Raw genomic sequence first — 27559 nt, 5'->3', positions numbered from 1 at the left:
GTGCTGGTTGCCTGGGAGAAGAGACCAACCCCTTCCTGGCTACAACCACCCTTCATGTAGTTGCAGAGGGCAATGAGGTCACCCCTGAGCCTCCTCTTCTCCACGCCAAACAATCCCAGCTCCCTCTGCCTCTCTTCATAGGGCTTGTGTTCAAGGCCTCTCACCAGTCTTGTTGCCCTTCTCTGGACACGTTCAAGTGTCTCAATGTCCTTCTTAAACTGAGGGGCCCAGAACTGGACACAGGACTCAAGGTGTGGCCTAACCAATGCTGAGTACAGGGGCACAATGACTTCCCTGCTCCTGCTGGCCACACTATTCCTAATGCAGGCCAGGATGCCATTGGCCCTCTTGGCCACCTGGGCACACCACTGCTGGCTCATGTTTAGGCGGTTGTCGATCAGCACCCCCAGGTCCCTCTCCGTTTGGCAGCTCCCCAGCCACTCCGACCCCAGCCTGTAGCTCTGCATGGGATTGCCATGGCCAAAGTGCAGCACCCGGCACTTGGACTTGTTAAATGACATACCATTGGACTCTGCCCATCTGTCTAATCTGCCCCTAACTTGGTGTCATCTGCAAATTTGCTGATGACTAAATCAGCAAATCACCTGAGATCAGGTTGGTCAGGTAGGACCTGTCCTTCCTAAATCCATGCTGGCTGGGCCTGATCCCTTGGCTATACTGTAAGAGCCATGTGATTGCACTCAAGATGACCTATTCCATAATCTTGCCTGGCACTGAGGTCAGGCTTAATAATCATCAAAATATGTCCTCTCATGGCCATGCAGATTTTTCTGGAAAGATTGTTTACTGTCTGTTTATGTCTAAAACCCATATTCTCTCAACGGTCACCAGAGTTTTCAATGAACTGTTTAACCATTGAATTTAACTTTGGTTTCTTTATTATCTTTCTATAACCTGAAATTCAAGTGTACATCATAGTGTACGTAGCTGTTTTTTTTTTTCTTCTTATTATTTTAAAAGTGAATGCCTTTGTTGATCTGTGGTTGAACACACAGCTCATTTCAAATATTTTTTTTTAATTCAGCATTCAGAGAAGAAGAAAAAGAAGTTCTGCACCTGTACTGAATGATTTTCTTCAGAGGTTAATGAACAGAATGGAAAAAAATGTTCTGATGTCTTTGTGATTATTATAAAAAGATATTAACTGAATTTTGAGTTGTACGTCAGTATCAAGAATATACAGGGAAAGTCTTGTGGACCACTTCCAAGTGTTTTAAGGTGCTACTGCCTCCCCCTCTATTCTTAGACACTTGATCCTGCATCAGTAAATGCCTCCTATCAGATCCAAAGAAATAAAACACCTTCTCTAAGACACTAATTAGCATTCTTTATTATTGCAAATAATTGGTAGTTTTCTTAATGTTATATCATAATTTAAAAAGTCAGATGAAGAGGCACTTCACATGCGTATTTTGCTCTCAGAAATAGTTCACATCTCCTAGAAGCAGTTGGGATGTGTTGATGAGGGAGGAATGACTACCTGCCTTTAGAAGAGAGGTTCTGAAGTTAGGCTTGCCAGTTTTGACTGCTACAGATGTGATGCTTACAGAACTGTTACGGACAACCCTCATAAGAGCTCATTAGATGCTTCAGTAATAGAAATAGAGAACATGTATGGTCAGGTACTAGAATAGTTTGAAAACTTTAGGGGAAAAGTTACACTTCTCTATTTTCTTTTTTCCTTTGTTTCTTTTAAAATTTATTTTAAAAATATTTAATTTTTGTTTATTTTTAAATAATTTTAAAACAGAATGGGCAGTAACTTCTGGAATTTGTTACTGCAGAAGGTTGTAGAGGTAAACAGTATAATCAAAGATGGTCATGGAAGATATTCAAGAAAATGCTGGACAAGAAGTCCTAAATGGGTGGGAAAAGATGTACTTGCTTACTGCCTGCTAATCCAGAATGGTAGATACTGCAGGAGGAGGAAACGGACTACAGATTATGGCTGGATTTATGTACTTTCCCTAAATAGTATGTCCTATTGCTGCTGTCACACAAATTATTGGAGTAAAAGGACTAGAAGTGTGATCCACGAGGACATTTCTTACGCTCTTGCGTTACTTAAAGGTAACAATTATAGGTAGGAGTGATCACAATAAAAGGCTTTGCGTGTGCATGTGAATAGACAGAGGTGGTGGAATGATAGCTCAAGGCTGAGATCTGTGTTCTAAGGCCAAGTCTGTAAGAGGTAAACCTTGTGAGACAGACATCCCATGGACACAGCACTTGAAGGATGCTCTGCTGCAGGGCTTCTGGATCTTCTCCTGGAGAACAAAAGAGAGGGCTTCCAGTCTGTTGTTTATCTCCATTTCAACTTTTCTTCCTGAATTTTGGGGACACCTTTCCATCTAGCATTTCTGGTATTCATCCTCTTCAATTACATTTCAAATAAGGTGTGAAAATAACCTGCTACCAATGACATGATACCTCCTGTCTCCCATCAGAACTGACCTCATATAGCACCTCAAGCAAGGTCAGGCCATTGTGTTTTCCTAAGCCCGGAACTTCTCTCACATATTGCTGTTATGCCTTCATACCAAGCCCTTCGTTTGATGAGATATGCTTTTCATAACTAGTAATGGGAAAGAAAGCTCCAATACATTTTTATTTTAAGCTTTTCATCCATACTGACTCACTTCTTGTTTAGCCTACTTTATTTTTTCTCTGATTCCCTCTTCTTCAATGTAGACCAAAGGGCTCTCTTTCCTCTGTACAGCATGCTGAAGTTGATGATAGAAACAATCCTGTATCACAGTTTGATCTTTAAATGAAACTGTGAAACTTGTGTGCTTAGCTGGCTTATTATATTTATCTCTTTTTGATCTAAGCAACTAGACAAATTTGGTGTGTTGCTTCAGGTGGGGGAAAGAATGAAATGTTTATTGCAATGAATATGTATGTGTAAGATTAACCAAAGTTATTTACTGCCCATGAGGCTCTGCTCATCATCATCACCCCCCCATCCCTTTACAACAAAGATCTTAAAAATATGACTGAAGACATGTAATGCTTTTTTGCTTAGGCCTTCTCTCTTACTATTTTGTGTTCTTGTTTTACTGTATTTCAATCGAGCTTTTTTTCACATCATTCAAGCTCACAAGCAGCCTTATGTTTTCCTTCAATTTGACACAGGGTTTCTTGAGACTATTATTTTCTCTCTATAAGGAAGTGTAATGACTTGGAACAGTCTCAAATAAGCAGCATGCCTAACAGTGTGACTGAGGTGTATTGAACCTAGCACAGGCTTATTTTTGCACATTGGCTCTGCTATGAATGTTGACTTTAAATGAAACTGCATGAATTAGATGCAGGAGAACTGGTTTAAACACACTTTATTATTACATGTCTATTTATTAATAAAATGTTATTCAAAATGTCTCTCTTACAAGCTTTTGGGATTTGGGAAAAATACAAGTTTTATTCTTCTTGCTTTCATTTGTCTGTGCTGTGTATGTGCTTCTCTTCACTTTTTCAGCTAGAAAAGGCTATCCCATTGCTATGTTTGTGTTTATGCATTCCTTTCCTGAACTAACAGCCAGTGCTGCCTTCTGGAGGTAACACAAAACTGGAGCTCTGCCACTGTGGAAGTGCCCTTTATTTTTTTAACTTCTAGTAGGTTGTAAGGCATACTGAAGGGGCAGGAAGCTGAGATAACCCTAGCAGCCAGCTAGGGCACAGAGAACTCCTGTGCATGCCAATCTTCCTTGTGGCAGTGATTTTGGAGGATAATTAGTTGTGTAACATCCATAATCATTACCCTAGGCACAAGGATTAAAAATATAAGCAATTGATAACTTTATATTGACATTTTTGCTTTCCATGCTCTGCTGCTTGCATATGTGAATGAGAAAAGTCCTGAAATATGCATTATGCCTGAACTGGTAGTGTAGATCTCTGCTGCAAAGCTTGCTTGGACTTCATGCAGGGGTGTGTCAACATAGGTATATGCAGTGATTTAGAATTAAAATTGTGTTTATTTAACCTTAAGAGCAGAACTTGCTGTTCTAGGTCTTTGGCTACTTATTGGATATGTGTAGCATGACAAAAAGCTGCTCTTTGTTCTATGTGTATTTGAGGATTTGGACAAATCTTTTACTGAACAACAATGACTAACGTCAAGGAAAGTTGTTAGAACACAGGTAAAGGTAAAATACTTCTTAATGTTTCATTGAATCAGAAGAATGTGTATTTTTTTTTTTAAGTGATGTTTGGTGAGAATTCTTTAAATGTCAGAGGAAAAAATACTTAGTCACTTTCCATAGATCTATGACTGAGTAGTAGTTTGTTGGTTATGAAACTATCACTTCAATGGTGCTGTCTTCCTATAATGAGGTTTCATGCAGTAGACTTTTCCAGTCTTAATCTTTAGCATTATTAATGTTGCCTTTTCTTCTTCTTTCCCATTAAGAAAACTCTTGTTCATGAGCAAAGGTAGTCCTCAGATAGAGGCTTTTTGCAAAATACAGGGCATCAGAAGTTATGTCCTGTAGCTAGAGATGAATGGCGTGGTGTAAATCTGCAGCTGACAGCCAGCCCTGTGCCCTGTCACCTCTGCTTCAGGAGATCAAGGATTTTCACAGGGATAGTTAGCAGGAGAACTTTATTAATTAACAAGGAAAATGATGTAGTCGGTTGTCCAGACAGCATAAATTTTACCATCCAGAGAGATGAGGGAATACCTCTCTGGGCAGAAGGGCCCTAAATTTGACCTTTTTTGACTGCGTGTTCAGAGACGAGAGGTGTAGGAGATGCGGACCCCTCCAGTTCAGGTTGAGGCGCAATTTTACGGGCTCCCTTTTGGGTTAGGGCCCAGCTCTGTCCCCCGCGAGGCGGGGGACCTGTAGCTGAGCCACTCCAGCGGAAGGTGGGGGGGTGAGGTAAGGTGCTGAGGGGCGGTCGGCGCCGGGCCGCCTCCGCCTCCTCTTCCTTCTCCTCCTTCTGGCCGCCCTGCAGCAGCCGGGGCGGTGCGAGGGGCGGGCAGTGGCTGTCGTCCCCCTGCGCCCTCCATGCGCAGGGCGCGGGGTGCGGGCCCTCGGGGTGGGAGCTGCAGCGGTCGTGGGCTGCTGGTCGTGGGGTGAGTGTGGGCTATAGGGCCGGGCGCTGCGCCCTGTTGCCTGCCTGGCTGCGGCGGCGGGGAGGGGGCTGGGGCCGGCTCGCTAACGACCCCGGGGCACTGAAGCACGATGTAGGTGGGCAAGGCTGTTTGTATTGCCGTCGCTTAACGCCTGCAATCGCCGAGGCTGCGGTCGGGAGCTGGCTGCGGCAGTCACTGGCGTTCGCTTGTCAGCCTGGGGAGCTGTGCGGTGGATGTGCTGGAAGTGATTTTTCGTTACTTTTAGTGCAGTCGTTTCCAGGCCTGTCTTCTAATGGCATCTGATCCGAGGCACTGTACCACTGCGTGAGGTGGAATAATGTACTCCATCTCACACCATGAATTATGCCATGAAGTATAATGCATATGTTTTGTTTCGTAGAGGAGATCCATGACATTTTATTGGTGGTGTTCCCCCTGCCCCCCTCCCCCCCCCCCCCCCCCCCCCCCTTTTTTTTTTTTCAGGTTTGTAGTTTCAGGTTTCATTCTAAGCCATCACCCACCAAAACAGGAAAGTCTTCTAGGTACAGGAATTCCAGTCAGTGAGGTCAGTTTAGATAGCCAAAAGTAAAAGAAGCAGCTGGAATACAAGAGGGAGATGTTCTTGGACAAATAAATCACTGCAGCAGGAAACAGACAGAAGCAGTAAATGGTTTACTTCTCCAGAGGTGTTTCATAGGATCGGTCCTGGGCAGTTCAAGCTGGTTGACCAGATAAAGGAGTGAACAGTGAAGTTAAAAGGTTTTGTAGTGAGGTTAAGGTGTGGAAAACTATGAAAGACAATGGTCAGCTATGAAAAAAAATTACCTTAAATGATTGCCTGAGTAATAACATGGCAATGAAACAGCAGAGGAAGATGGACATGATCCATGTAGAAAATGGGCTGTGATCTCACCATTGTTGTCTGTGAGATGTATCTTAGTGTTAGAACAAAGTGAAGTTTTCACTGAGCTGGACTGTGCTGCTTTATATAGGGGCTCTTGGTACTTTACCGTAGCCAAAAGCAGATACCTGGGGAAGAGGGAGGAGGATTAGGCCAGGCATATAGAGATGTTTTCCACTGCTATTGTGCCAGCTGCCAAGAATTTGCCATGCAGGGTCTTCCCTGATGAGAAGTTTAAACTTGTGGTAGACTTTTGGTGGCTTTATTAGCAAAGGCATAAGCAGTAGCATATGTGATGTGGGTGGGTTAGATTTTGACATACGCATCTTTGTAATCTACATAAAGGCAAGAAAGAATAGGAAGAAGGCAGAGCAGTCCTAACTGGTGCAGGGCCAATCTACATTTCTTGTCCAAATAAATTAAGGAAACAAACTGCCATCTGTTTCTTTCAAGTTACTCATTCACAAATGTACTTCGATGCAATCATGTTGCTATTCATGGTTATGACCTGAGGATTTTATAAGATGAAAACATGAACTTCCACAGATGAGGTGATCTGTTCCTCTAAAATTGTTTCTGAGAAACACTTTGACACATCTGAATACATTCTGAAGAGATTTTGAAATTTGAGTATTTATGTATTTGGAGAAAAAAAAAAAAAGTCAAGTTCTAGTATCTGTTATGCTGGAAAGGCATAGTTATAGAATATTTGTGGCTTGGCAATGGTGCTGTGACCTGCAAATGAATTGAGAATGTGCCTTTGTTCTGTACTGATATCTTGGCTCACATAGAACAGCCAGGTTGAGAGTATACTGTTTTAGTAAAGATCATTGTTTTCTTGGGATTAAATCTGTAACTTCAGTATATGTTCTTATTTTTATGTAGCAAGATGTCTGAGAAAATGGGTTCTGTGTTACTGATTGAACAGAAACATAACTGCGGTGTGGACAGTTACTGTTTTGTTCCTTTGCTCTATTCCTGCAATACTGAGAAGCTGCTGCATTTTTGTGTGCTCTGTGCAAATTTTAAAGTGCAAAACCAAAGGAGAATGCCTGTGGAGCAAAATAAGTCTCAAATTATATGTACATTTTTACTGAAAAATGTTTATGTAAATAAGGTAAACGCAAACTTTTTGAAAAAGGAAGTTTGCTTTAAGCAAATACTTGTGTCGATGGATAGGATTGAGAAATCCAGGAGAACTGCTGTCATCTTTTTTTTCTGCAGTGGAAGTGTGAGTTAACCTTATTAAATATGGAATTATGTGTTTCTATATTTGTAGGAAGGGACTGTCCAGAGGTTCCACAAATCAGTGTCTTTCTGGAAAAAGTGGAGAATCTCTTCCAGCAGTTTTTGAGAAAAATGTGCAGGAAGCCATTGACAATTATACTCGGTATGCATTCATTTATATGAATCACAAGATGTTATAGACTGACTGTAGACACGCCTGAGTTAAACTGATTCATAGAATCATAGAATCAATAAGGTTGGAAAAGACCTCAGAGATAATCAAGTCCAACCTGTCACCCAACACCTCATGACTACTAAACCATGGCTTCAAGTGCCACATCCAATCCCTTTTTGAACACCTCCTAGATTCACTTTGAAACTGTAAACTTTGTCTCAATCCAGTTTTCAAGGTCATGTACTGTTGTATTAATTTCCTCACACCCAGATGGCCTCAATTCTTTAATGTCAGAAAAACAATGTTGTGAATTTGTTATGAATCACAAGATGTTACAGACTCTATGACTATAGACCCGCCTGAGTTAAACACACCTGAGTTAAACTGATTCATAGAATTTCTGAAATAGTACCTCATTAATGGGCTCTTGGCTTAGTTATTTAAAGACTGGTTTTTGTTTTCAGTAGTCATGTATGTGGTCATTCTCATGGATGACAACTATTGAAGAATTTAACCAGATATTATTTAAATCTGCAAGCCAAAGAGCACTTTAATCAGCCGAAATAACTGTGTTCAAGCTTCTGTATACAGCAGTTTAATTAAGAAAATACACCTGTCATTGTTGCCTTCTGTAATTTATATACTACTTTTGAGTTATGCTTGCTGCTTAGAATATATTGCTGCGTTTTCTGCTTCTGCCAGCAGAGTAATTCCTCTGTACATATAGCAGTGTGCAGATTACACACAACGCAGGGTGTAAATTGATCAAAACCATTGCTGAGAAAGTTTGAACTTCCATTTTCTGTTGTGGGTTTGCATGTTCTAAAAGCACAGTGAAGGGCTCTGATTAAGCCTTGAATAGAATAGAATAGAATAGAATAGAGAATTAGCCAGGTTGGAAAAGACCTTCAAGATCATTGAGTACAACCTATCACCCAACACTATCTAATCAGCTAAACCATGGCACCAAGTGCCCCATCCAGTCTCTTAAACACCTCCAGTGATGGTTAAAGGGAAGTCAGATTTCATAGTTAAATGCAAGTAATGCTTACCAGCATTGCAGGTCAGTTAACTTCTTACAAATTTTATTCCATTTGGCACTAGTTAGGATTTGTCTGGCCTGTATGTCTTACTGCCCTTGCTTTTCACTGCAACCCAGGGTGGTGGTAACTTTTGGAGACCAACTAGAGCTTTCCAACAGCTGGAATCCCGGAGCTCAAGGTTTAAAGTGCACCAAATTTAACAGCATAAAAGATGGGTAACTCAATGATGTTTCAGACATTTGCGGAGAAGCTGTGGTGTTTTGTACTATTTTCTTGTGATAGCTTCTAATAGACTTAAAGAAGACTTTTGTTATCTTTAATGTGTAGTTTTGTTGTGCCCATTAGCTGAAATGGAGAAAACAAAAGAATTGATAGAGGTGGAATGATTGGTATGTGTGTATATATCCATGGATATACTCTAGAATGCCCTTACAATTGCAGTGATATACATACATATAAAAGCATAATGCTGTGGAAGGAATCACCTTTAAGGCAATGAATGATGCAAACAGGAGCATGAAGTCATTTCACTCTACATAAAAGCATACATTTGCAGTCATATTGACTTTTAGCAGCATGTTCTAGGTATCTTGCACGTGACTGGAATAAGTATCAGTGTTCATTCTTGTGACTAGTTGCATTATTTTTTAGATGTGTATACCAAACCCCATTATGTTACTCATTCTAATTTGTGGATTTTTCACAGTGAAACACTTCCATCATTTTCATCTAGTGGCTGTACAACCCCCACGGAGCTGAATAATTCTTGGTCTGGAATAAACAGCTATACTACTGGTCTGTCTACTGAAAGAAGCTCAGTTTACTCCTGGAGGGATGATGTATGTCAGAGAAGCTTTTACAGTACACTTTATCTATATATGGTAGAATAGATTAATTTTTACAGAAAAAAGACATGCAGCTATGTTCTGTAGAAGTTAACCACTTTCATTCATTGTAACCTAATGAGTAAACTTACTAATTGAATATTTTAAAAATGGTTCTTGTTTTCAGGTTGATTCCAGTACAGCTGATGTGTAACTAAACAAAATAGGAAATAATGACATTTGGAGAAAACAAACCTGTGTTACCAAAGAAGATAGGCTTAGCTCTCTGAGTTCAAGAGAGTGATAAGCTATGTGTTTTCTAACAGTGCATAATGCATAGCCTCTAAACTGCACTGTTCTCAAATGTTTTGAGTCATAAACTACATTCATGAGCATGCATGTAAATGTCCCAGTGTGAGTAAATAATTAGCTTTTTCCTAAGCTCAGTTGTCTTCTGTAGATGATACTGGGAAAGGTTAAGCCCATTAGGGAGGCTGACCTCTGAGGTTTGCCTGATGCAGACTGGCAATACTGAATAAATGCAAAAGTACTGCAGTCACTACCACCTTCAATTGAGGAGTCCATCTGTGGCTGTCAGTGGTAGTTCTGACATATCTTTTGCATAATATCCCAACTTTTAAGGAAACCCATCTGTTGCTGCCAGCCCTCCTGGAAAAAGCCTAACCTTGGATCATACAGTAACCTGAGGGGGAATTATTTTCCCACTCCTTTTACATGTGATCCCTTTTGTAGCGTGGTGTGGTTGGGCACTCATCTGGAGGTGAACAGATAGGGTTTCAGCCATGAGTATTAGCACTTTTTTCAATATTTCAAGGTGTCCAAGTAACCAAATACCACTATGAACATGCTCCAGCCAGGAGCTTATTTTCACATTACTGGATAAAGTCAGGCTCTTTCCTGTTACTTCAATATGTCACTATATTCAGCTGATTCTGGTTGCACTGAGTTGCAGCTTCGCGTTGAGAGCTGTTTCATAACCACCAGGCTGACATGCAAGAAGGGCTGTTTTACTCAGACAGGAAAAGTACTGCTCAAAAAATTAGGGAGCTTTGGTGCTGTAGGTCCCAGAGGTGTAGTGTGCATACTTCACTCCCTGTTGGAGCCGGGAGAGAGGCAGGAGTCACAGTATCACAGTATCACCAAGGTTGGAAGACACCTCAAAGATCATCGAGTCCAACCTCTCACCACAGACTTCATGACTAGACCATGGCACCAAGTGCCACGTCCAGTCCTCTCTTCAACACCTCCAGGGACGGTGACTCCATCACCTCCCTGGGCACCCCATTCCAATGACGAATGACTCTCTCCGTGAAGAACTTTCTCCTTACCTTGAGCCTAAACGTCCCCTGGTGCAGCTTGAGACTGTGTCCTCTTGTTCTGGTGCTGGTTGCTAGAGAGAAGAGACTAACCCCTTCCTGGCTACAACCACCCTTCATGTAGTTGCAGAGGGCAATGAGGTCACCCCTGAGCCTCCTCTTCTCCACGCCAAACAATCCCAGCTCCCTCAGCCTTTCCTCATAGGGCTTGTGCTCAACGCCTCTCCCCAGCCTTGTTGCCCTTCTCTGGACAAGTTCAAGTGTCTCGATGTCGTTCTTAAACTGAGGGGCCCAGAACTGGACACAGTACTCAAGGTGTGGCCTAACCAATGCAGAGTCCAGGGGCACAATGACTTCCCTGCTCCTGCTGGCCACACTATTCCTAATGCAGGCCAGGATGCCATTGGCCCTCTTGGCCACCTGGGTACACTGCTGGCTCATGTTTAGGCGGCTGTCTAGACACCTTATAACTGGTATTTTCTTTTGGCTAATCCTAGGCAGCTCTTAATTTGTTTTTGCTAAATCACCTTGCTCAGGCTAGTCACTTGGGTTGTTGGTATTGGCTTTGCTTTGCACTGAGGCATATAAACTGTGTCTCCCAAGTAGGTAGTCTAAAGATCCATTTTGAGATACTCAGCCAGATCTGTCCCAAGTTGTTGTGTTCTTTAGATATTGTGGGCATTAATATAAATATGTATGCATATTTGCTAGCAACTGTTACTGTTATAATATGTAGGAATTTGATAGAGCCAACACACAGAGAGTGCATCAGTTACTTTGGGAGATTGATGAATTGCTGTTTGAAGGAAAGGTGACCTCCCAAACTCAGAGCCTGCAGGCAGAATGTGCAGACTGGAGTGAACAATTTCCTCATATAAGGTAAGAAGACTTAATTGTTTAGATTTTTGGGATATCCTTGTATGAACTGCTTTTGATATATTGTCTCAGTAATGTTTTTGCATTTAAATCTGAATCCCTGGGGGTGCACTAGCAGCTAATGCACTGTTTTGCTTAACACACTGACTGGAGGCAGTTAGTTTAGCAGGATGTAATGAGTAAATAATGCACCATTTTCATAATGACTTTCTCTAATTAAGGAATATATCTTTATAAAGAAACATTTGTTTTTACTGTAAGGGAAGACATACCATGAAATTCCAAGGAAGCAAATATTGATTCTTTTATTGATTCCCCTAAAAAATAAATATAAAATGAAAGTACCAACATGCTTAATACATACTGCATGAGTGTTATGTCTTCCTAGGCTGTGTAAATCAATGTGGAACATTGTGTGACAATTAACCTGGCACTAATTAGTTAAACAGATAGGAGGATGCATACATGATTAATAAAAATAGTATGCAAAAATGTCTGAGCAGCCTGACATCTGCTTCTTACTACACAAGGGACAGATGTCAGCATTGCACTGTGTTGTACTGTCCTGCCTTCATAAGTGATGACATGTCATTCATAGTGAGATGTGGTGACTCTAAGCTATTTTAAAAATAAACCTACACCTGTCTGTCTTCTGGACAATAGTTTGTTAACACCATTAAAAAGAATGCTGTCAACAGCTGTATGCTTTCCATACTTTCAGGTAATTTTTTAGAGGCTTGTTACTAGTAAATATAAATTAAAATCGACTAGCAAAACTTACCACACTTTTTCAGGAGCAAGAGGTAATTAATAAATCTGAGGCAGTTTTCATTAGCATGTCTTGCCTTTTTTAGGTACTGTAGAGATGAATAGACGATGCATAAAAAGGACACAGGTTTTTGTATGGTGGAATACATTCAAAATACTAAGTCATTTCACTATATTTTCAGAGTCCTTTCTCTAGTTGAAAAGTCTTTTAAGTGATTCTCAGTGGTTACTATTTTTTGATTCAAATGTAGTGCTGTTAGTGCCAGCCTAGTCCAAGAGGTTGAAAGCAAACTGAGAAAATCTGGGAGCAAGAGCTGGTTGGGCTTTTTTGTTTGTTTGCTTTTTAAAATTGTTTGGTACTAAGGGATGTGGTACATCTGTGATTTTAGAAAACCCAAACTTATTCTCATTTTTAAGCTTAAGCCTTACAATTCAGTTTGTATTGACTAGTTATTCAAATGAACAGTTTCTGGGATGCTAGATTTATTTCTGAGAGTTGTGCTTCAAGGAACTTGCTGGTCGTGATTTTTTTTATTGTTTGTAAAACAGCTATGTTACATGAATACTTAGCTGATTGTGTGGGAATAAATATACTTGAGAACTGTCATCAACAAGAGAAAGATGAGGTCTGTTTAAAGAGAAGGCTTTCTGTTCTTGGCTGACAAAAAGTGAAAATAGCTGTTGCTTAGAATTTCATGTGACTGTTTTGTGAAAGGTAGCCTCAAGGAAATGTGTTCAGGTGAGTCTGAACTTCAGCTGCTATTAGGAAGTTTCATAGTTTCATAGTTTCATAGTTTCATTCAGGGTTGGAAGGGACCACAAGGATCATCTAGTTCCAACCCCCCTACCATGGGCAGGGACACCCCACACTAGATCAGGCTGGACAGAGCCTCATCCAGCCTGCTCTTAAACACCCCCAGGGACGGGGCCTCGACCACCTCCCTGGACAACACATTCCAGGGTTTCACCACTCTCATGGTGAAGAACCTCCTCCTCACATCCAGCCTGAATCTCTCCACCTCCAGCTTCATTCCATTCCCCCTAGTCCTATCACTACCTGATATCCTGAGAAGTCCTTCCCCAGCCTTCCTGTAGGCCCCCTTCAGATACTGGAAGGCGACAATTAGGTCTCCTCGGAGCCTTCTCTTCTGCAGACTGAACAGCCCCAACTCCTTCAGTCTGCCCTCATAGGAGAGGTGCTCCAGCCCTCTGATCATCCTCGTGGCCCTTCTCTGGACTCGTTCCAGCACCTCCACATCCCTCTTGTAATAGGGGCTCCAGAACTGGACACAGTACTCCAGGTGGGGTCTCACCAGGGCTGAGTAGAGGGGGAGGATCACCTCCCTCGACCTGCTAGCCACACTTCTCCTGATGCAGCCCAGGATCTGATTGGCTTTGCGGGCTGCAAGTGCACACTGAGAGCTCATGTTGAGCTTTTTGTCCACCAGCACCCCCAAGTCTCTCTCCTCAGGGCTACCCTCCAGCCAGTCACTGCCCAGCCTGTATTTGTGCCTGGGATTGCCTCGACCCAGATGCAGGACCCTGCACTTGCTCTTGTTGAAACTCATGAGGTTGGCTTGTGCCCACCTCTCCAGCCTGTCAAGGTCCCTCTGGATGGCCTCCCTTCCCTCCAGCGTGTCTGCTGCACCACACAGCTTGGTGTCATCAGCAAACTTGCTGAGGGTGCACTCAATGCCACTGTCCATGTCACCCACAAAGATGTTGAATAAGACAGGTCCCAGGACTGATCCCTGAGGGACTCCACTTGTCACTGGCCTCCACTGGGACATGGAGCCATTGACAGCCACTCTTTGGGTGCGGCCATCAAGCCAGTTCCTTATCCATCTAGTGGTCCACCCATCAAACCCATGTGTCACCAGTTTGGAGACCAGGATGTGGTGTGGGACAGTGTCGAAGGCTTTGCTCAGGTCCAGGTAAACGACATCAGTTGCTCGCCCCTCATCTATTAATTTTGTCACCTGCTCATAGAAGGCCACCAGGTTGGTCAGGCAGGATTTGCCCTTGGCAAAGCCATGCTGACTGTTCCCAATCACCTCTTCACTATTCTTCTGAGCGAGTAGTGACTCCAGGAGGATCTGTTCCATGATCTTTCCAGGCACAGAGGTGAGACTGACTGGCCTGTAGTTCCCTGGTTCCTCCTTCTTGCCCTTTTTGAAGATGGGGGCAATGTTTCCCCTTTTCCAGTCTGTGGGGACTTCACCAGACTGCCAGGACTTTTGAAAGATAATAGAGAGGGGTTTAGCAACCTCATCTGCCAGTTCTCTCAGTACCCGTGGGTGTAACCCATCGGGTCCCATGGACTTGAACACTTTCAGGTTCTTCAGATGATCACGAACCTGATCTGCACTTACAATGGGCAGTTCTTCCTCCCTGTCCCTGGCTTTGACTTCCATAACATCAGGAGTGTGGCTAGAGGCCCTTGCAGTGAAGACTGAGGTAAAGAAGTTATTAAGTACCTCAGCCTTTTCCTCATCACATGTGACCATGTCACCATTTTCCTTTCTGAGGGGGCCCACACCTTCCCTAGTCTTCTTCTTCCCATTAATATACCTGTAAAAGTTCTTAGTATTCCCTTTAATCTCCCTGGCTAGATTCAATTCAAACTCTGCTTTGGCTTTCCTAACCAGGACTCTTGCTGCTCGGGCAGCTTCCTTATATTCCCCCTGTTCTACCTGTCCTTCCCTCCACTTCCTGTAGAGTTTCCTTTTAAGTAATAGTGTGTCCAGTAGCTCCTTGCCCATCCAGGCAGGCCTCCTAGCATTCTTACCTGCTTTTCTCTTTGTTGGTACACAGAGCTCCTGGACACAGAGGAGGTGGTCCTTGAATACTGACCAGCTGTCCTGGGTCCCTCTTCCCTCCAGGGCTTTGTCCCATGACACTTTGGCTAGCAGATCCCTGAAGCGATCTTTTGACATCCCTTGGGAATTCTAATGAAAACAGTTCCAGAAGCAAGGATTATTATTAACCTTTATTGTGTTCAGAACTTACTTCAAATATACTTCTGTTTATTTAAATAGAGTTGTTTTTACCTTTCCTCTCTGCCTCGCCACATTATGCATTCTGGAGTCTGTGCTTTTTATGAATGTTAATTTTAACCCTAACTATCCATGTAAACATTTTAGGTTAGGTCTTCTACTTCCATCCATCTGGGGTTGTGTAAGTGAAGTTATAGCAGATGTTTGTCTATTTGTCTTCTCCATCCATTTAAAAACGTGTCTTAGGCCGTTTTGTTAGGAAAGAAACCAATTTTGCTTTATCTGCCCTTAGAACAATCTACTGAGCTTGACTATTTGCTCTTAAAATTTACAAGATACAATCTCATCTTGTGTAAATCATTGTAACTTCTAATGACTTGACTACTAGGCAGTGGTAATCTATTACAAAGGAAATGTGAGGTATGCTTTTGCATTGCCTATTGTTTGCAGGCATTTCTACTCTTTGTAGTTTCATATGGAGTGGATTTCCATCTAAGATACTGCTTATTCTCTTGTTTTTATTCAGGGTTCTGGGAAAACAGCTCTTACTGCCAAAGGATGAAGGCTTTCAGCATTTTCAGAGCAGAAGTGATACCTGTGTGGACACTGTGTGCTTATCTGACCTCCATGAATGTACTAGTAATATAAAGCAGTATGTTAGTTTTTTAAAATTTACTTCTTGGTTTTCCCTCTTCAGAAATACATCCAAATGTTTCTTTTGTGTTACTGAAAGATTTCAGCATAATTAAATATGAACTTTGTTCTTTCTTGCAATATTGGATGCTCATTTTGTTGATATGTTTTTTTCAGGCTCTGTATTTCAGGCTCTAAATTGATCCCAACACCATCTCCAATACATAAATCCCCGGATCCAAGTTCCACTAGGATTTCTGACTCTGACTCATCCATGTATTCATTCCTGGAGGAAGAAATCTATGATGTGGATGGAAAAATAGAAGAATATCTTGCCTTTGACAACAAGGAGCTGTAAATAAGATATATATTTATGTTTTAATAATAAAATGAAAAAATATCAGTGAACCCTCTCAGGGTTCCTGAAAGAGAAGGCCTGGATGGCTGCTTTTTTGAGAGGGGTTTGGTTTTTAATAATTCTCTTAGCATTCTTCTCTCTTCATTTTGTTAAGTAAGCAAAACTAATCTGGGAGAGAGTCTTCACTGAGAAAGGGTTTCTCTCCTTTGTGCCTCCTTGGTATTTTGTTTCCTTCAGTTCTGAAATACCTTGTTCTTCATAATTAAAACATTAGGCATTACAAAGCCTGATATGCAAAAAGATTGGCCATTTTGTGAGTTGGATCATTCAGCCAAGTCTCAGTTATACTTAAGTTTGCAGTCAAGTCTGAGGAAGAAGTGGTTGAGAAGAGAAAGGAAAGTAGTAGAAACCTCTATGAATTTGAGATCAGCCTTGTAACCTCAAAAAAATTGCATTTCCTCAGAATGAAATCTGATGGTTAATACTTTCTTCCTGAGTACTGTGTCGTAGAAGGCCAGATTAGAAAATGTTGCTACCCTAGGTAGGAAGGGAGAGGAAAGAATTTATAAAAACAAAAAAAATAACTGTCCACATGGTGATGGGAGGGAATGGGGTGAATGTAAGGTTAGGAGCTCTGCTATTCCTGTCAGGTTGTTGAAATCTTTTGAAGTTGTTTGTCTTTGATCAGTAATGGAGTACTCCAGCTATATGCAGGTACACAGGATGTGATAAAAAAGAATGTTCTATGTGATCGTCCTGCTGCCAAATGCAGCAGATATTAATTCTCTTATATTCTGGTAAAAATCGTAGAATTTATTCTCAGGTGACTAAATGCCACATATGAAAATGTTCCTTCAAGAGCTGCAGATCACTCTGTTGCAATGCCCTGACTGAACTTCTAAATTTTTCACTCGCACACAGAGGAAATCGTTATAACTATGTGATAGGTTCTTTTCCCAGAGGCACTCTGTGCATTTGAATTTGAACGTTTTCGTGATCTAAATCAAATTGGTTTTTCTTTCATACATAACATTTCTATTCATTCAATGTATTAGAAGGAGCGGGGGAAAAGTCAGTACCCATAGGAATTCATTTGAATTTGCTTCCTTTAGCAGTGATGATGAGGACTGGGAACAAAAGAAAATGCGTCTTGCTGAGAAGAGGAGCAAGCGTGGCATTCCCCCTGTTTCTCCTGATGCCTGTATCAAAGATGCTGTGGTTTCTGAAGTATTTGATTGTATCTGGAGCAATGTAATTGGAATATTGGAGGAACTAATTAAAAAAAATTGGGAAGTTAGTATCCCAGGTATTGCAATTTTCAGATACATTATTTATTGACTCAAACTCAGAAAAGTGATGATTTATTTATAGATATTTTTTATTCTCCTTAAATAGAGCTTGGAGAATCTGGTTATTTTAAGATAACTGTGTTGGTGATACAGCACCTAATAAAGTGCACACATGCACACACCTAAAATAAAAACAGTCCTGCTAATTTTGTGGGAGTTTTATGTGAGAGGGCATGCTTAAAAAAATAATAATCTTATCACTGGTCTGGGATGCAAACTGATGCTTTTAGCAGGGATCACCACTGACTTGGTCTGAATCTGGAACCTAGGAATCAAAGTCTCTAGTCCTCATTATTTGAGCTTTGGTAACATAAAGAACCCTTAGGCAGTCAGATTGTTAAAGTGGGACAGACAGTCTTGCTGACAGTGCAGAGTAGGTCATGAGTTTAATACAGGATGAAGAAATGGTGATGCATGTAATTTTATCTTTGTATGCATGTAGACTTTAGTGAGGAAAAGCAAAGGCTAGGAGAATTAACTATAAGTGAAATTCTATTTACTGTACTTGTGTTGTCTTTTGGAGGCTGAGAAAGATTTCGGTTCTTCTTTCAATGTGTTTTAAAAAGTCAGTGACAGAAGAATATGTAGGGTAGGGGTGAGTTTTGGAAATTACCTCAAATGTAGGTTGCATTCAACCTTAAGTGTAAGTTACATTCAACCTCAAATGTAAGTGTACAGCAAAGTAAGAAATGGCAAAATTACTTGGAATATTTTCAACATCAGAACTTAACATTTCAGGTGCTACTGAAATATTAAAGGGCTTTCCACACTATGGATGGATTGCTTAGCTCAATATTATAGTTTAGGGAAGAAAGCTTAGCAGTTTTTTGATAGGTGTTTTGATAGTTTTTTATAGATGATAGGTATGCCCTTTTAAGGCATAAGCTTAGGACAAGTAGATTGCTAACCAAAATACTTCAGTTATGAAGGTAGAAGAATTGGAGTATATAATAGAAATAAGATGGTAATATATACCTAAAGTAAAACAGTGTATAGCTGCTGTCAGGTAAAGCTAGACTTGATAGACTTTTTCAGTATTTTTTTTCTGCTTTAAAAAACAAATCTCTGCAAATTTTTAAATAACATGCCCAGAGTCATAGAAGTATTTTCTTAAACACCCTTCTCCCACTCTACCTATGTAGACCAACTTGTTAATCAATGGCAGAGAAAGCATACAGGAGTGTTTTCAGAAAATCATCATCTGTGCTGGATTTTTAAATGTCGTGGACACTTAAAATTTTTAACTGCAAAGTGTAATATTGTTTGAATCTCAACAAATGATGGTTGGTAAACATATAAAATACCTATTACTTCCTTTGTCTCCCCCCCCCCCCCCCCCTTTTTTTTTTTCTGTTGTGCAGAATGTGACAAACAGGTGGAAAAACTGAAAACTGTTACAGCAAAACTGCCACATTTACCAGTTATTCGTCTTGCCACAGATGCTGGGAGCGTTCCTCTTTCCAGAGGCTCTCAAGCCCGAACTGTATCTTTTGGGTCTCACTTTGTTTCCTCACAGGTGAAAATAACTTTACATCAAATAGTGTTCTCTATTCTGCTAACCTTGAACAGAGTCCTGGTTGAAGCTAGAAAAGAGCCTTTTTTGTTGCTTTGTTTTTTGATACCATTTAGCATGTCCAAGTAATTTTAAATGCAGATTTAATGAATGTGCATTTCTTTTTCACTATCCTTCTTTGGTGGTTCCTAGTGCTGTTTACCACTGAGATTTTGCTGAAGTTCATTTACAAAGAAACACTTCTTGGACTGTATTCCATCCTTAGAAAATTAATTCTGCTTTTATAAGTGGTCCAGTCATTTCCTCTTGGTAGGATTAAGAAAGCAAATTAGACTCTTCTCTGGACTGCAGGGAGGTGCTTTACTTGCAACCCTGTGAATTTCAGACTCTCATTCATTTTCATTTCCTTTGCCCCTTGTAAAAGGACACTCTGCAGTAGTACATTCTGCAGCATGCTGGCACTAGGCCTTACTTGGTTGTTACAGAAACTCATGTTTGTGTGGATGACGTGTCCTTTTCTGTCCTGCTTGCTGTCTCCTCCTTTTGTCCCATTAGTCCTGTTTTGCAACTTACTTCTTTTCTGGCCACAGCTTCTGTTTGGTAGGGAATTTTCTTTGGGTTTTGCTGATTGTTTTTTGTTTGTTTAACTGGTTGGGTTTTTTTGTCTTTGCTTCTCCTATCTTTCTCTATTCAGTTCAAGCAACTTCATTCTCTTCTGTCTGGCTTTTTTGCATGCTTGTTGGGTAGAAACATGAGGAACATGGAAGAGATAGCACAGCAGTCTTGGCGTTCCCTGTTGGTGTGTTTGGTTTTGTAGTGGTCCCAGCAGCCAGAAGTTGTAAAATGCTTACATAAGTAATGCTCAGGCTCTGTTCCTCTGGACTGGATTGTGCTGGGGGAAAAATGGAAACTTCATCAAATTGAACTCCAGCTTTGACTGAAACTTACATTTACAAATTGAGTTGCAATTCAGTAGCTAAATTACCCAAGTTCTGTTTGTAAGAATCTGCTTAAAATAAGCAAAGCAACATCCTTGCCCTATCTACTATGGAGAGTTCTACTGAATCGTGTTAACAGCAAATTTTCTGAGCAGCAAGTAAAATACCTCTTTATGTGCTTTTTTGAGGTCTTCCTTCAGAAAAACTAAAGATTAATTTGTATTTGTTGCTTTTACTAGGCTCGTCATTTCTCCAGCAACTTTTGTAGTGACTTGAATGGTGTGATGACAATTCAAGCAAAACCACTCCAACAGAGGCATGTTGCCACAGTAGAAAAAATACAGTAGGTTTTGATATTGACAGTTTTAGTATTGGCATTTTCTTCATCCTCATTCCTTATCCCATTTTTCTCTTTTTTCCTTAGGAATGAGCAAGAAGACAAACAGTATAACATTGGCTCCTGTGCTCCAAATTCAGTGCATACTAGGCTGGGGAGAATTGCTGATAAGAGTGTTCTGTCATCATCTCGGGTACTGCTGGCATCTTCTAGGAAGCTACCAAGCCATCGTAGGTTGCCTTCTCTCACTTCTGACCAACTCTCCTCAAAAGCTCCTAATATGTACAATGATGAAATCCTTAGGGGGACTAAATTGTGAGTCTTTTCATTTTATTCTTTGCTTTGCTCAGAACTTTACTGAAATTTCACCAGTGAAGGATTTTACAAAGTGCTTGTTAACTACCCTGAGATTTATTAATTCTAGAATTCATAGAGAAAAACCAAGCAAGCAGAACTGTGGTTTTTTTGAAGAGGGGCATTTGTTTTGTTATTTTCCTTGCTATATTAGGTGTTGTTATTTTCTGTAGTTGAGTTCTATAAAGAAATGTAGTGCTTAATAATTTCATATTACTTCAGTGAAGAAGTTACAAGTTTTCCTGACAGAGGAACCCTTAACATTCCACAGGGTTGCCAGCTTAGATCATTTATCTTCTGTTTGTGCATCTACAACCCGGAACAAGTTGCCACCAATAAACTCAGGGGCTGTTGAACAGTGTCTTTCAGTACCTCGGCTGCAACTAAGCTCTGTAAGTTGTGTTCAATTTGTACAGGTGAAAAACTTCAAGCTACTTACAAGTAAATTGCTCTGTGTCAGTGGTTGAAATAGGCAGTTCTACAGTTTGGTTTTGTTTGTATTGAATGCATGGTCTTAACATGCTATTGAGTGTTACACTGGGTTACTATTAGACTGTGAGAGAAGCCAGTGCATAACCTCAGACAACAAAAGAGTCATGGTGGAAAGACTTTTCTCTGACAACAGAAAGGTCTGGTTCTTAAAAAAAAAAGAGAAACCAACCAACAAACCAACAGGCAGTAGCTTTGAAATTACATGCATCTGGATTTAAATAGCGCTTTTCAATGTTTTATTCACTAATGTTTGGTTATAGGAAGTAGAAAATTATACTGACTGAAGTAGAAAAGGATGCTGAAAAGAGAAATCTTTCTGATACTGGCCTGTTTTTGAAGGATAGAGAGGTAATAAGTTACCAAATTAAAGTAAATTGGCATGTTGACATTATTCTGCTTCTGAATAATATTTGTGATTGAGACACATGTAAAGTCTGTTACTGTTACTTTAATATAAATCTTTGGAGATTACAGACTAATATTAGGGAACAGTCTCAAATCTGTTTGAAAATTACCTAAGTTACTTCAAATCAGTGCTTTTGGTTAGTGAAAACATTCTTCTCCTAATGTTTTTTTATGGCAATGGATAAATTATTATTATAACAATTTCAGTTACTGCATTCTCTTAATACTGTTTTTAATTCTAATTCAGCATCGAGGACGATACGGTCATAGCAGAGTGTCAAGTGCAGTGCCTGGCAGTACAGAGCTTCAGCCACTCAGAGAAAGAACTGTGATTGATCAAATTTCAAGGCCCAACACAACTCATGCATTCAGGGTATGTTACAATGTAAGCAGAAACATGAAAAAGTGAAGAAATTTCCATTCATGCCCACTGTTTCTCTACAGAAAGTCTCATGTACTGAGACTCTTCTAAATTCTGATGTACAGGGATCCCTGCTACCTGTAGAAAGGAGGATATCAAAAACATTTGGGAGGATGTGGGACCTTGGAAAGCAGGACTAGTATATGAGGAAGTTGGTTTTTTTCAAGTCTAATGCATCAAGCAGTTCCTTTAAGGATGGGCATTAGAAGAGTGTAGTTGTAATGCTGCAGGGAGCATTGCAAGTTGGTAGGACCCATTCTGCTAGACTAGATCATAAAAGCTGTAGTAGATTAACATACATACTAGCTAATAGTATGTCTTTTCTTTTTGCAGACAGACACACCTCAGAAAAGATCACTGACTCCCATGGATTTTCCTAACCACAGAGGGACAGGTCAAAGATCTTTAATTGGTAGGCAAAGTAAGAATCACTTGGAAGGCAAAAGGCCAACCAAACTGTTAACCCACGGTATAGTCATGCAGAACAGGTGTGTTTGGCAGGATCTTGGGAGCTTTGAAGTTCCTTGTTATGATGTGGTAGGAAAAAAGAGGATTCACCCTCATACTAGGTTTGATTATTATTTTTTGTCTTTTCAAAGATTTCTGCATATTTACAATTATGCAATACTGTGTGGTGTAAAGGCGAGATGTTTTGCAGCTGCTAGAGTAGCAAGCAACAGAAATACATGCTTGTGAACTGTTTCATGATACAAATTTTGGTTTAGCCCCAAATATAAATTCACCAAGTTAGTAAACCTTTTATGGGGGGAAAAATAAAATTGGAAATGAATATTTTTAACGTAAGTATAAACTCTCTTAAATTTAAAATAAACCCAGTAATACTGATTTGCAATCTATAAGGCTGCTTTCTTTTTTGGCATTATGTGTCTTATTTAGTTCCATTATTACAAAAAAGCTAGTTCCTGAGGTATCTGGGTGCTTGTATGTAACCTTGATTTTTTAGGATGTTCCCTTGAACTGAAGTATTATCCAACTGACATATTTATATAAAAGGTGGTATGATAAGGGCAGCTTAGCAAACACTGATCTGAGCAGGCTGATGAAAGTAACTCATACATAGAATCATAGAATCAGTCAGGGTTGGAAGGGACCACAAGGATCATCTCGTTCCAACCCCCCTGCCATGGGCAGGGACACCTCACACTAGATCAGGGTGGCCAGAGCCTTATCCAGCCTGGTCTTAAACACCTCCAGGGATGGGGCCTCAACCACCTCCCTGGACAACCCATTCCAGGGTTTCACCACTCTGATGGTGAAGAACTACTTCCTCACATCCAGCCTGAATCTCTCCACCTCCAGCTTCACTCCATTCCCCCTAGTCCTATCACTACCTGATATCCTGAGAAGTCCCTACCCAGCCTTCTTGTAGGCCCCCTTCAGATACTGGAAGGCCACAATTAGGTCACCTCGGAGCCTTCTCTTCTGCAGACTGAACAGCCCCAACTCCCTCAGTCTGTCAATAATCGTGGAGTGTCTACCAAAATTAACAAACATGTTAATGTTAACAAACAAACATGTTAACAAAAATGTTTAATCTTTTCTAGGCTCACAGCATTACTACAGATCCTTTCAGAGAAATACTCCAACATCAAGGAAGAGATTTCAGATTTCTTCTTAACACACACTAAGAAGAACGAGAAAGCCCCTGCAGTGAACAGAGGACCAATGTGCTAAATTTGCCAGCTAGTGTCTCATGTAACAGAGGACATGTGCAGTGTGCTGGTTTCACTAAGCCTTGCAATCCTCAGGATGCCTGTATTGCCTTTTTTTTTTTTTTTTTTTTTTTTAAGCTATTTGGCCAGAGGTTAAAATAAAAATTGCAGCAAAAGGAAATAAACGGTTGAGATGTCTGCTCTATTTTCTGAGTCAAGATGCTGCTGCCGCACTTTCTTCTCTGGCATTCCTGCTTTTTATGCCTTTCCTTAGGGAATTGCTACTCTACCTGTAGAAGCAAGTCAGTTATATTTAGGCTATGGTGACTTATTCCCACTTTTTCATGTTTCCTCAGTGTTACAGATGTTCTATTCTATCCAAACATAATTTATATATAAAATTCATACTTTTAAACAGAGGTATTTCCTCTTTAGATGCTCTTTTAACATTTCTCCATTTTTAAGTCTGTCTGCTTATTGCAGTTGGTCTCTTGTAAGTATTGCCTGTCCCTACTTTTTCTTCTTCCTTTAATTATTTTGGGATAGAATTCATTCATTGCTTCTACTTACGCTGTTCCAATCATCAGTAACTATGAGAACTGCTGGGATAAACTTTGTTTACAGGATGTAATATTTTCCCTGCCAGGCCAACCATGATTATAGATGCTGAGCAATTGAACCAGCATGCTGATAAGTTGGTAGGATGCTCACACTTGTTGAGATTTCTTATGAAATAATGGCTGTTATTGTACAAATTAATAATATTTTGAAATATCCAAGCCTTCAAAGTTTCAACATGAAAAGATATACTTAAGGGATGAAAGCATTATTTCATACCTCTTAGTGTAGATCCAGGTGGGATGATCAAAGAGGAGACTGAGATTGCATTCTGTCCACATATCACAGCCCTGATAGGTCCGTGGCTATGAGTACAGTGTGCCTTCACAGTCAGGGATTATCCCTTCCATCAGAGAGACAGTAGATGAGGTTGAACAGCTGAAGGAGGGGAAGAGAAGAAAAACTTAATTATTTGCCCAAATTCTGCAGGTAAGAAGAGAATCCATTTCTCCTACCTGGGAACTAACCCTTACTTTTTATGAATAGTAATCCAAGGCAAAGCATTTGCAATACATGTTTTATATCTGTACTGTTAATCAGATTTCTGGGTTTTGTAAATGGTCATTGAGCACTGCATTCTTTTAAGTAAATGAAAGCATCTGTAAATCACTTTCTTGGCTTACTATTTTTCTTTGGCTGCAACATGTTTATTCACTGGTGGTATTGTGGTATAGTGTCTGGTTGCTTTCATACCATTGAGGTCAATTTGGTGCAGTTTCTTCAGAAATCTCAGGTGGAAAATGACATAATCAAAATTCCCCTTTAAGTTGTCTTCAACAGTGAGTCCAAAATACACTCTTGCTCCCATGAGGGCTTCCTCCTGTATGACATGTAGATGTTGACACAAGAATGCAGAGAAACTGGCAGGAGGTGTCCATGCCCTGTGGAACTTTATGGCAACCCAGATCTTACAATGACAAATGAAAAGATAAATGTCCACTGGTTTGATTCTGTAACAGCAGAAGCAGGAGCAACACAGTGAAGAGTGCTTCACCCTCTGGTATTTTCTGAAGTGCAGGCTGTATAGCTATGACTGTGTTATTATGCAGGCACATGAGATGTGGACAGTGAATTTCCTAGAGTGAATGCTGAACACCAAATATGCCACAGTGCAAGAGTGCAGATTTGCAGTACTGTGTGTTTCTGTGACCCACCATCACAAGTTCTTCCAGATCCTAAACTGCCCCTTTTATTCATGCTCTGTGACCTCTGGCTTGTTTTCTTCAATGTTTACCAAGCTGCTAAATGCTTTCTTTAGACTTGCTGGAGTTTGGCAAGTCAAGGAGGAGGCCCTGTGGGCTCTAGACAAACCACAGAACATTGGGCAGAATAACTGCATGTGACTTTGGGGTGGGTTGTGGCCATCCAGCTTGGGTGTATGCTTTTTTCTTGACACAGAGGTGAATAAACATAAGCAAAGATTCACTAACCACAGGAGTGCTGTTGAAATCCAACACTGAGCAAATAGTTGTCTGGGTGAAAAATGAATTCTGATTGCAATCTAGCAGAAAACTCCTTTCTACAGAACATCCTCCAAGGTTTGTAATGGTTGCATGTCTCAATGACATGATTAGGCCTTAGAGGTGCCAGACTTACAATTTCTTTTTCTCTTGGGTATATCTTTTACATCTCACTCCAGTGTAGCTTCTGCCTTTTGTTAGCAGCGTCACCATTGTCAGCCATTGGCAGGATTTTACAATGTTTGTTCTGCAGTGTTCCTTATTGCTTTCCATGTGGCTTTTCACCCTGCCCCTGCTGTTGTGCTGTTCTTTTTTTTCTCTTTCTCTTTTTTTTCCCCTGCAGAAGGAGTTACCAGCAGTTAGAAACACAGGGTTTGGGCTCAGAATCACAAATAATCACTTCATCTATTTATTTGCTCCATGAAGGCAATAAACAGCAAGCTAATCTCCATTTTACAAATACAAAAGGTGAGCCTCTTAATCCTACTTGCTTGCTTCTTTCCTTGGATGTCACCTGAACAAAAGAGAGGGCCTGTGACTGTAACTTGCCTTCTGTGTTTGCAAGACAGGGTATGTATCTGCTACTTTCTGTCACAATCTATTGCAAGTAGTGGTGAGAGTAACAAAGTTCATTTCCAGCTGTTTACTGTGCACAAAAATGCAATTGTCAGGATTTATGGTGGTGTCTGCTGGGAGACTGCAGGAGCAAAGTTCCAAAATTTACTCCCCTCTGCTGCCAAGGGTCATCAGCCATTAGTAAACTACTGATACTCTGAGTTCTTGATACGTGTTTCATATCTTGGTTGTTTTGTATGCTGATTGTTGGTTTATTAAAAGTGCCAGTGCAGTCAGCTTTGCTACAAGACAGGAGAAATGTGTCTATGGATATAAGAAGCTTTTGTGGTATATTTAGGGGGTGAAGTTTTTCAAACTGAGTGTGAACCATGCTGTCTTTTCACTGAACATCTCTTTGACCACAATGTTTCTGAGCATTGGAGGTGTTGAGGAGCAGGCACTAAATAGTCCTGCAGCAGTGAGAAGAGACCCTGGATCCTCCTGAGGCAGGAAGGGGAGCAGGGTATATGGTGGGTATGACACCACTCCTCCCCAAGCACTTTACAAGTTGTGACACAGGTGCATAGCTTTCTAGGCTATGCCTGGAAAATTTTCCACAGATCTTGAATGGAAAGTGATAGAATGTAAATAAATTACCATTGGGTGTAAAAAGGAATATACTGTTAAGTTCTAAATAATTCTGTTTGTCTGAAAACCAACATAAGGTTAGTTTTCTACACTAACACTATTTTTTCTTTTTGGCTTCCTTCACGCTGGCAGAGAGTAGCTGGCTTTTGCTTAACTATTGCTGACCTTGAATGCATTCTTCTTGTAGCTAGGTACTAACAAGTGACTCTGCTTTTCTCCATTCTTCTCTTGTCCCATGTACCGTGGGGAAGGAAGGGAGCAGGGAGGGGGAAGCTGTTGTTAACCCCCTATTTTTGTCCAGGGTAGTTCTTGTGCTGTTTATAAATATGTGTAAATGTTGTATATTTTGTACATATTCATTGCAGTCCATATTTCAGATTGTAGTTTTGCTTGTAAATATAGCTTCATTTGCTTCAAACTGAGCTGGTCTGGCAATTTTTTGTTGGGGGGAATTTTCAACCCACCACAGACAGGTGTTGCTGGTATCCTTCAGTCTGTAACTGAGCATTCAACAGTGAGATCAGTAAAGGCCTTATGAGACAAGATGTATCAGTGTAACT

The 27559-nt window shown here is 40.6% G+C and overlaps 1 protein-coding gene across 6 annotated transcripts in view; it reads left to right on the top strand.

Annotated features, from left to right (window-relative positions):
• The window catches only part of FAM149A (family with sequence similarity 149 member A), a 35969-nt gene extending 8624 nt beyond the window's left edge, over positions 1-27345 (top strand). The window contains exons 1-14 of one of the 6 annotated variants that reach the window (XM_068136924.1): positions 5019-5098; positions 7279-7389; positions 9151-9283; positions 11342-11484; positions 15772-15897; positions 16056-16232; positions 17352-17542; positions 18947-19101; positions 20276-20379; positions 20461-20688; positions 20999-21119; positions 21872-21997; positions 22379-22457; positions 23611-27345. In XM_068136924.1, the coding sequence (XP_067993025.1) occupies positions 5031-5098; positions 7279-7389; positions 9151-9283; positions 11342-11484; positions 15772-15897; positions 16056-16232; positions 17352-17542; positions 18947-19101; positions 20276-20379; positions 20461-20688; positions 20999-21119; positions 21872-21997; positions 22379-22457; positions 23611-23684 (1836 nt within the window). In that variant the 5' untranslated portion in view covers positions 5019-5030 and the 3' untranslated portion in view covers positions 23685-27345. Of the gene's footprint in view, positions 1-5018; positions 5099-7278; positions 7390-9150; positions 9284-11341; positions 11485-15771; positions 15898-16055; positions 16233-17348; positions 17543-18946; positions 19102-20275; positions 20380-20460; positions 20689-20998; positions 21120-21871; positions 21998-22378; positions 22467-23610 lie in introns of those variants that run through there. The other 5 variants (XM_068136922.1, XM_068136923.1, XM_068136921.1 and 2 more) reach the window with 5 other exon arrangements.
• Positions 27346-27559: the final 214 nt, after the last annotated feature.

Source organism: Melanerpes formicivorus, unplaced genomic scaffold (genome assembly GCF_026170545.1).
Source record: "Melanerpes formicivorus ecotype bairdi unplaced genomic scaffold, bMelFor1.0.p_v2 SCAF_4, whole genome shotgun sequence".
NCBI lineage: Eukaryota > Metazoa > Chordata > Aves > Piciformes > Picidae > Melanerpes > Melanerpes formicivorus.
This window is presented reverse-complemented; position numbering and strand designations above follow the sequence as displayed.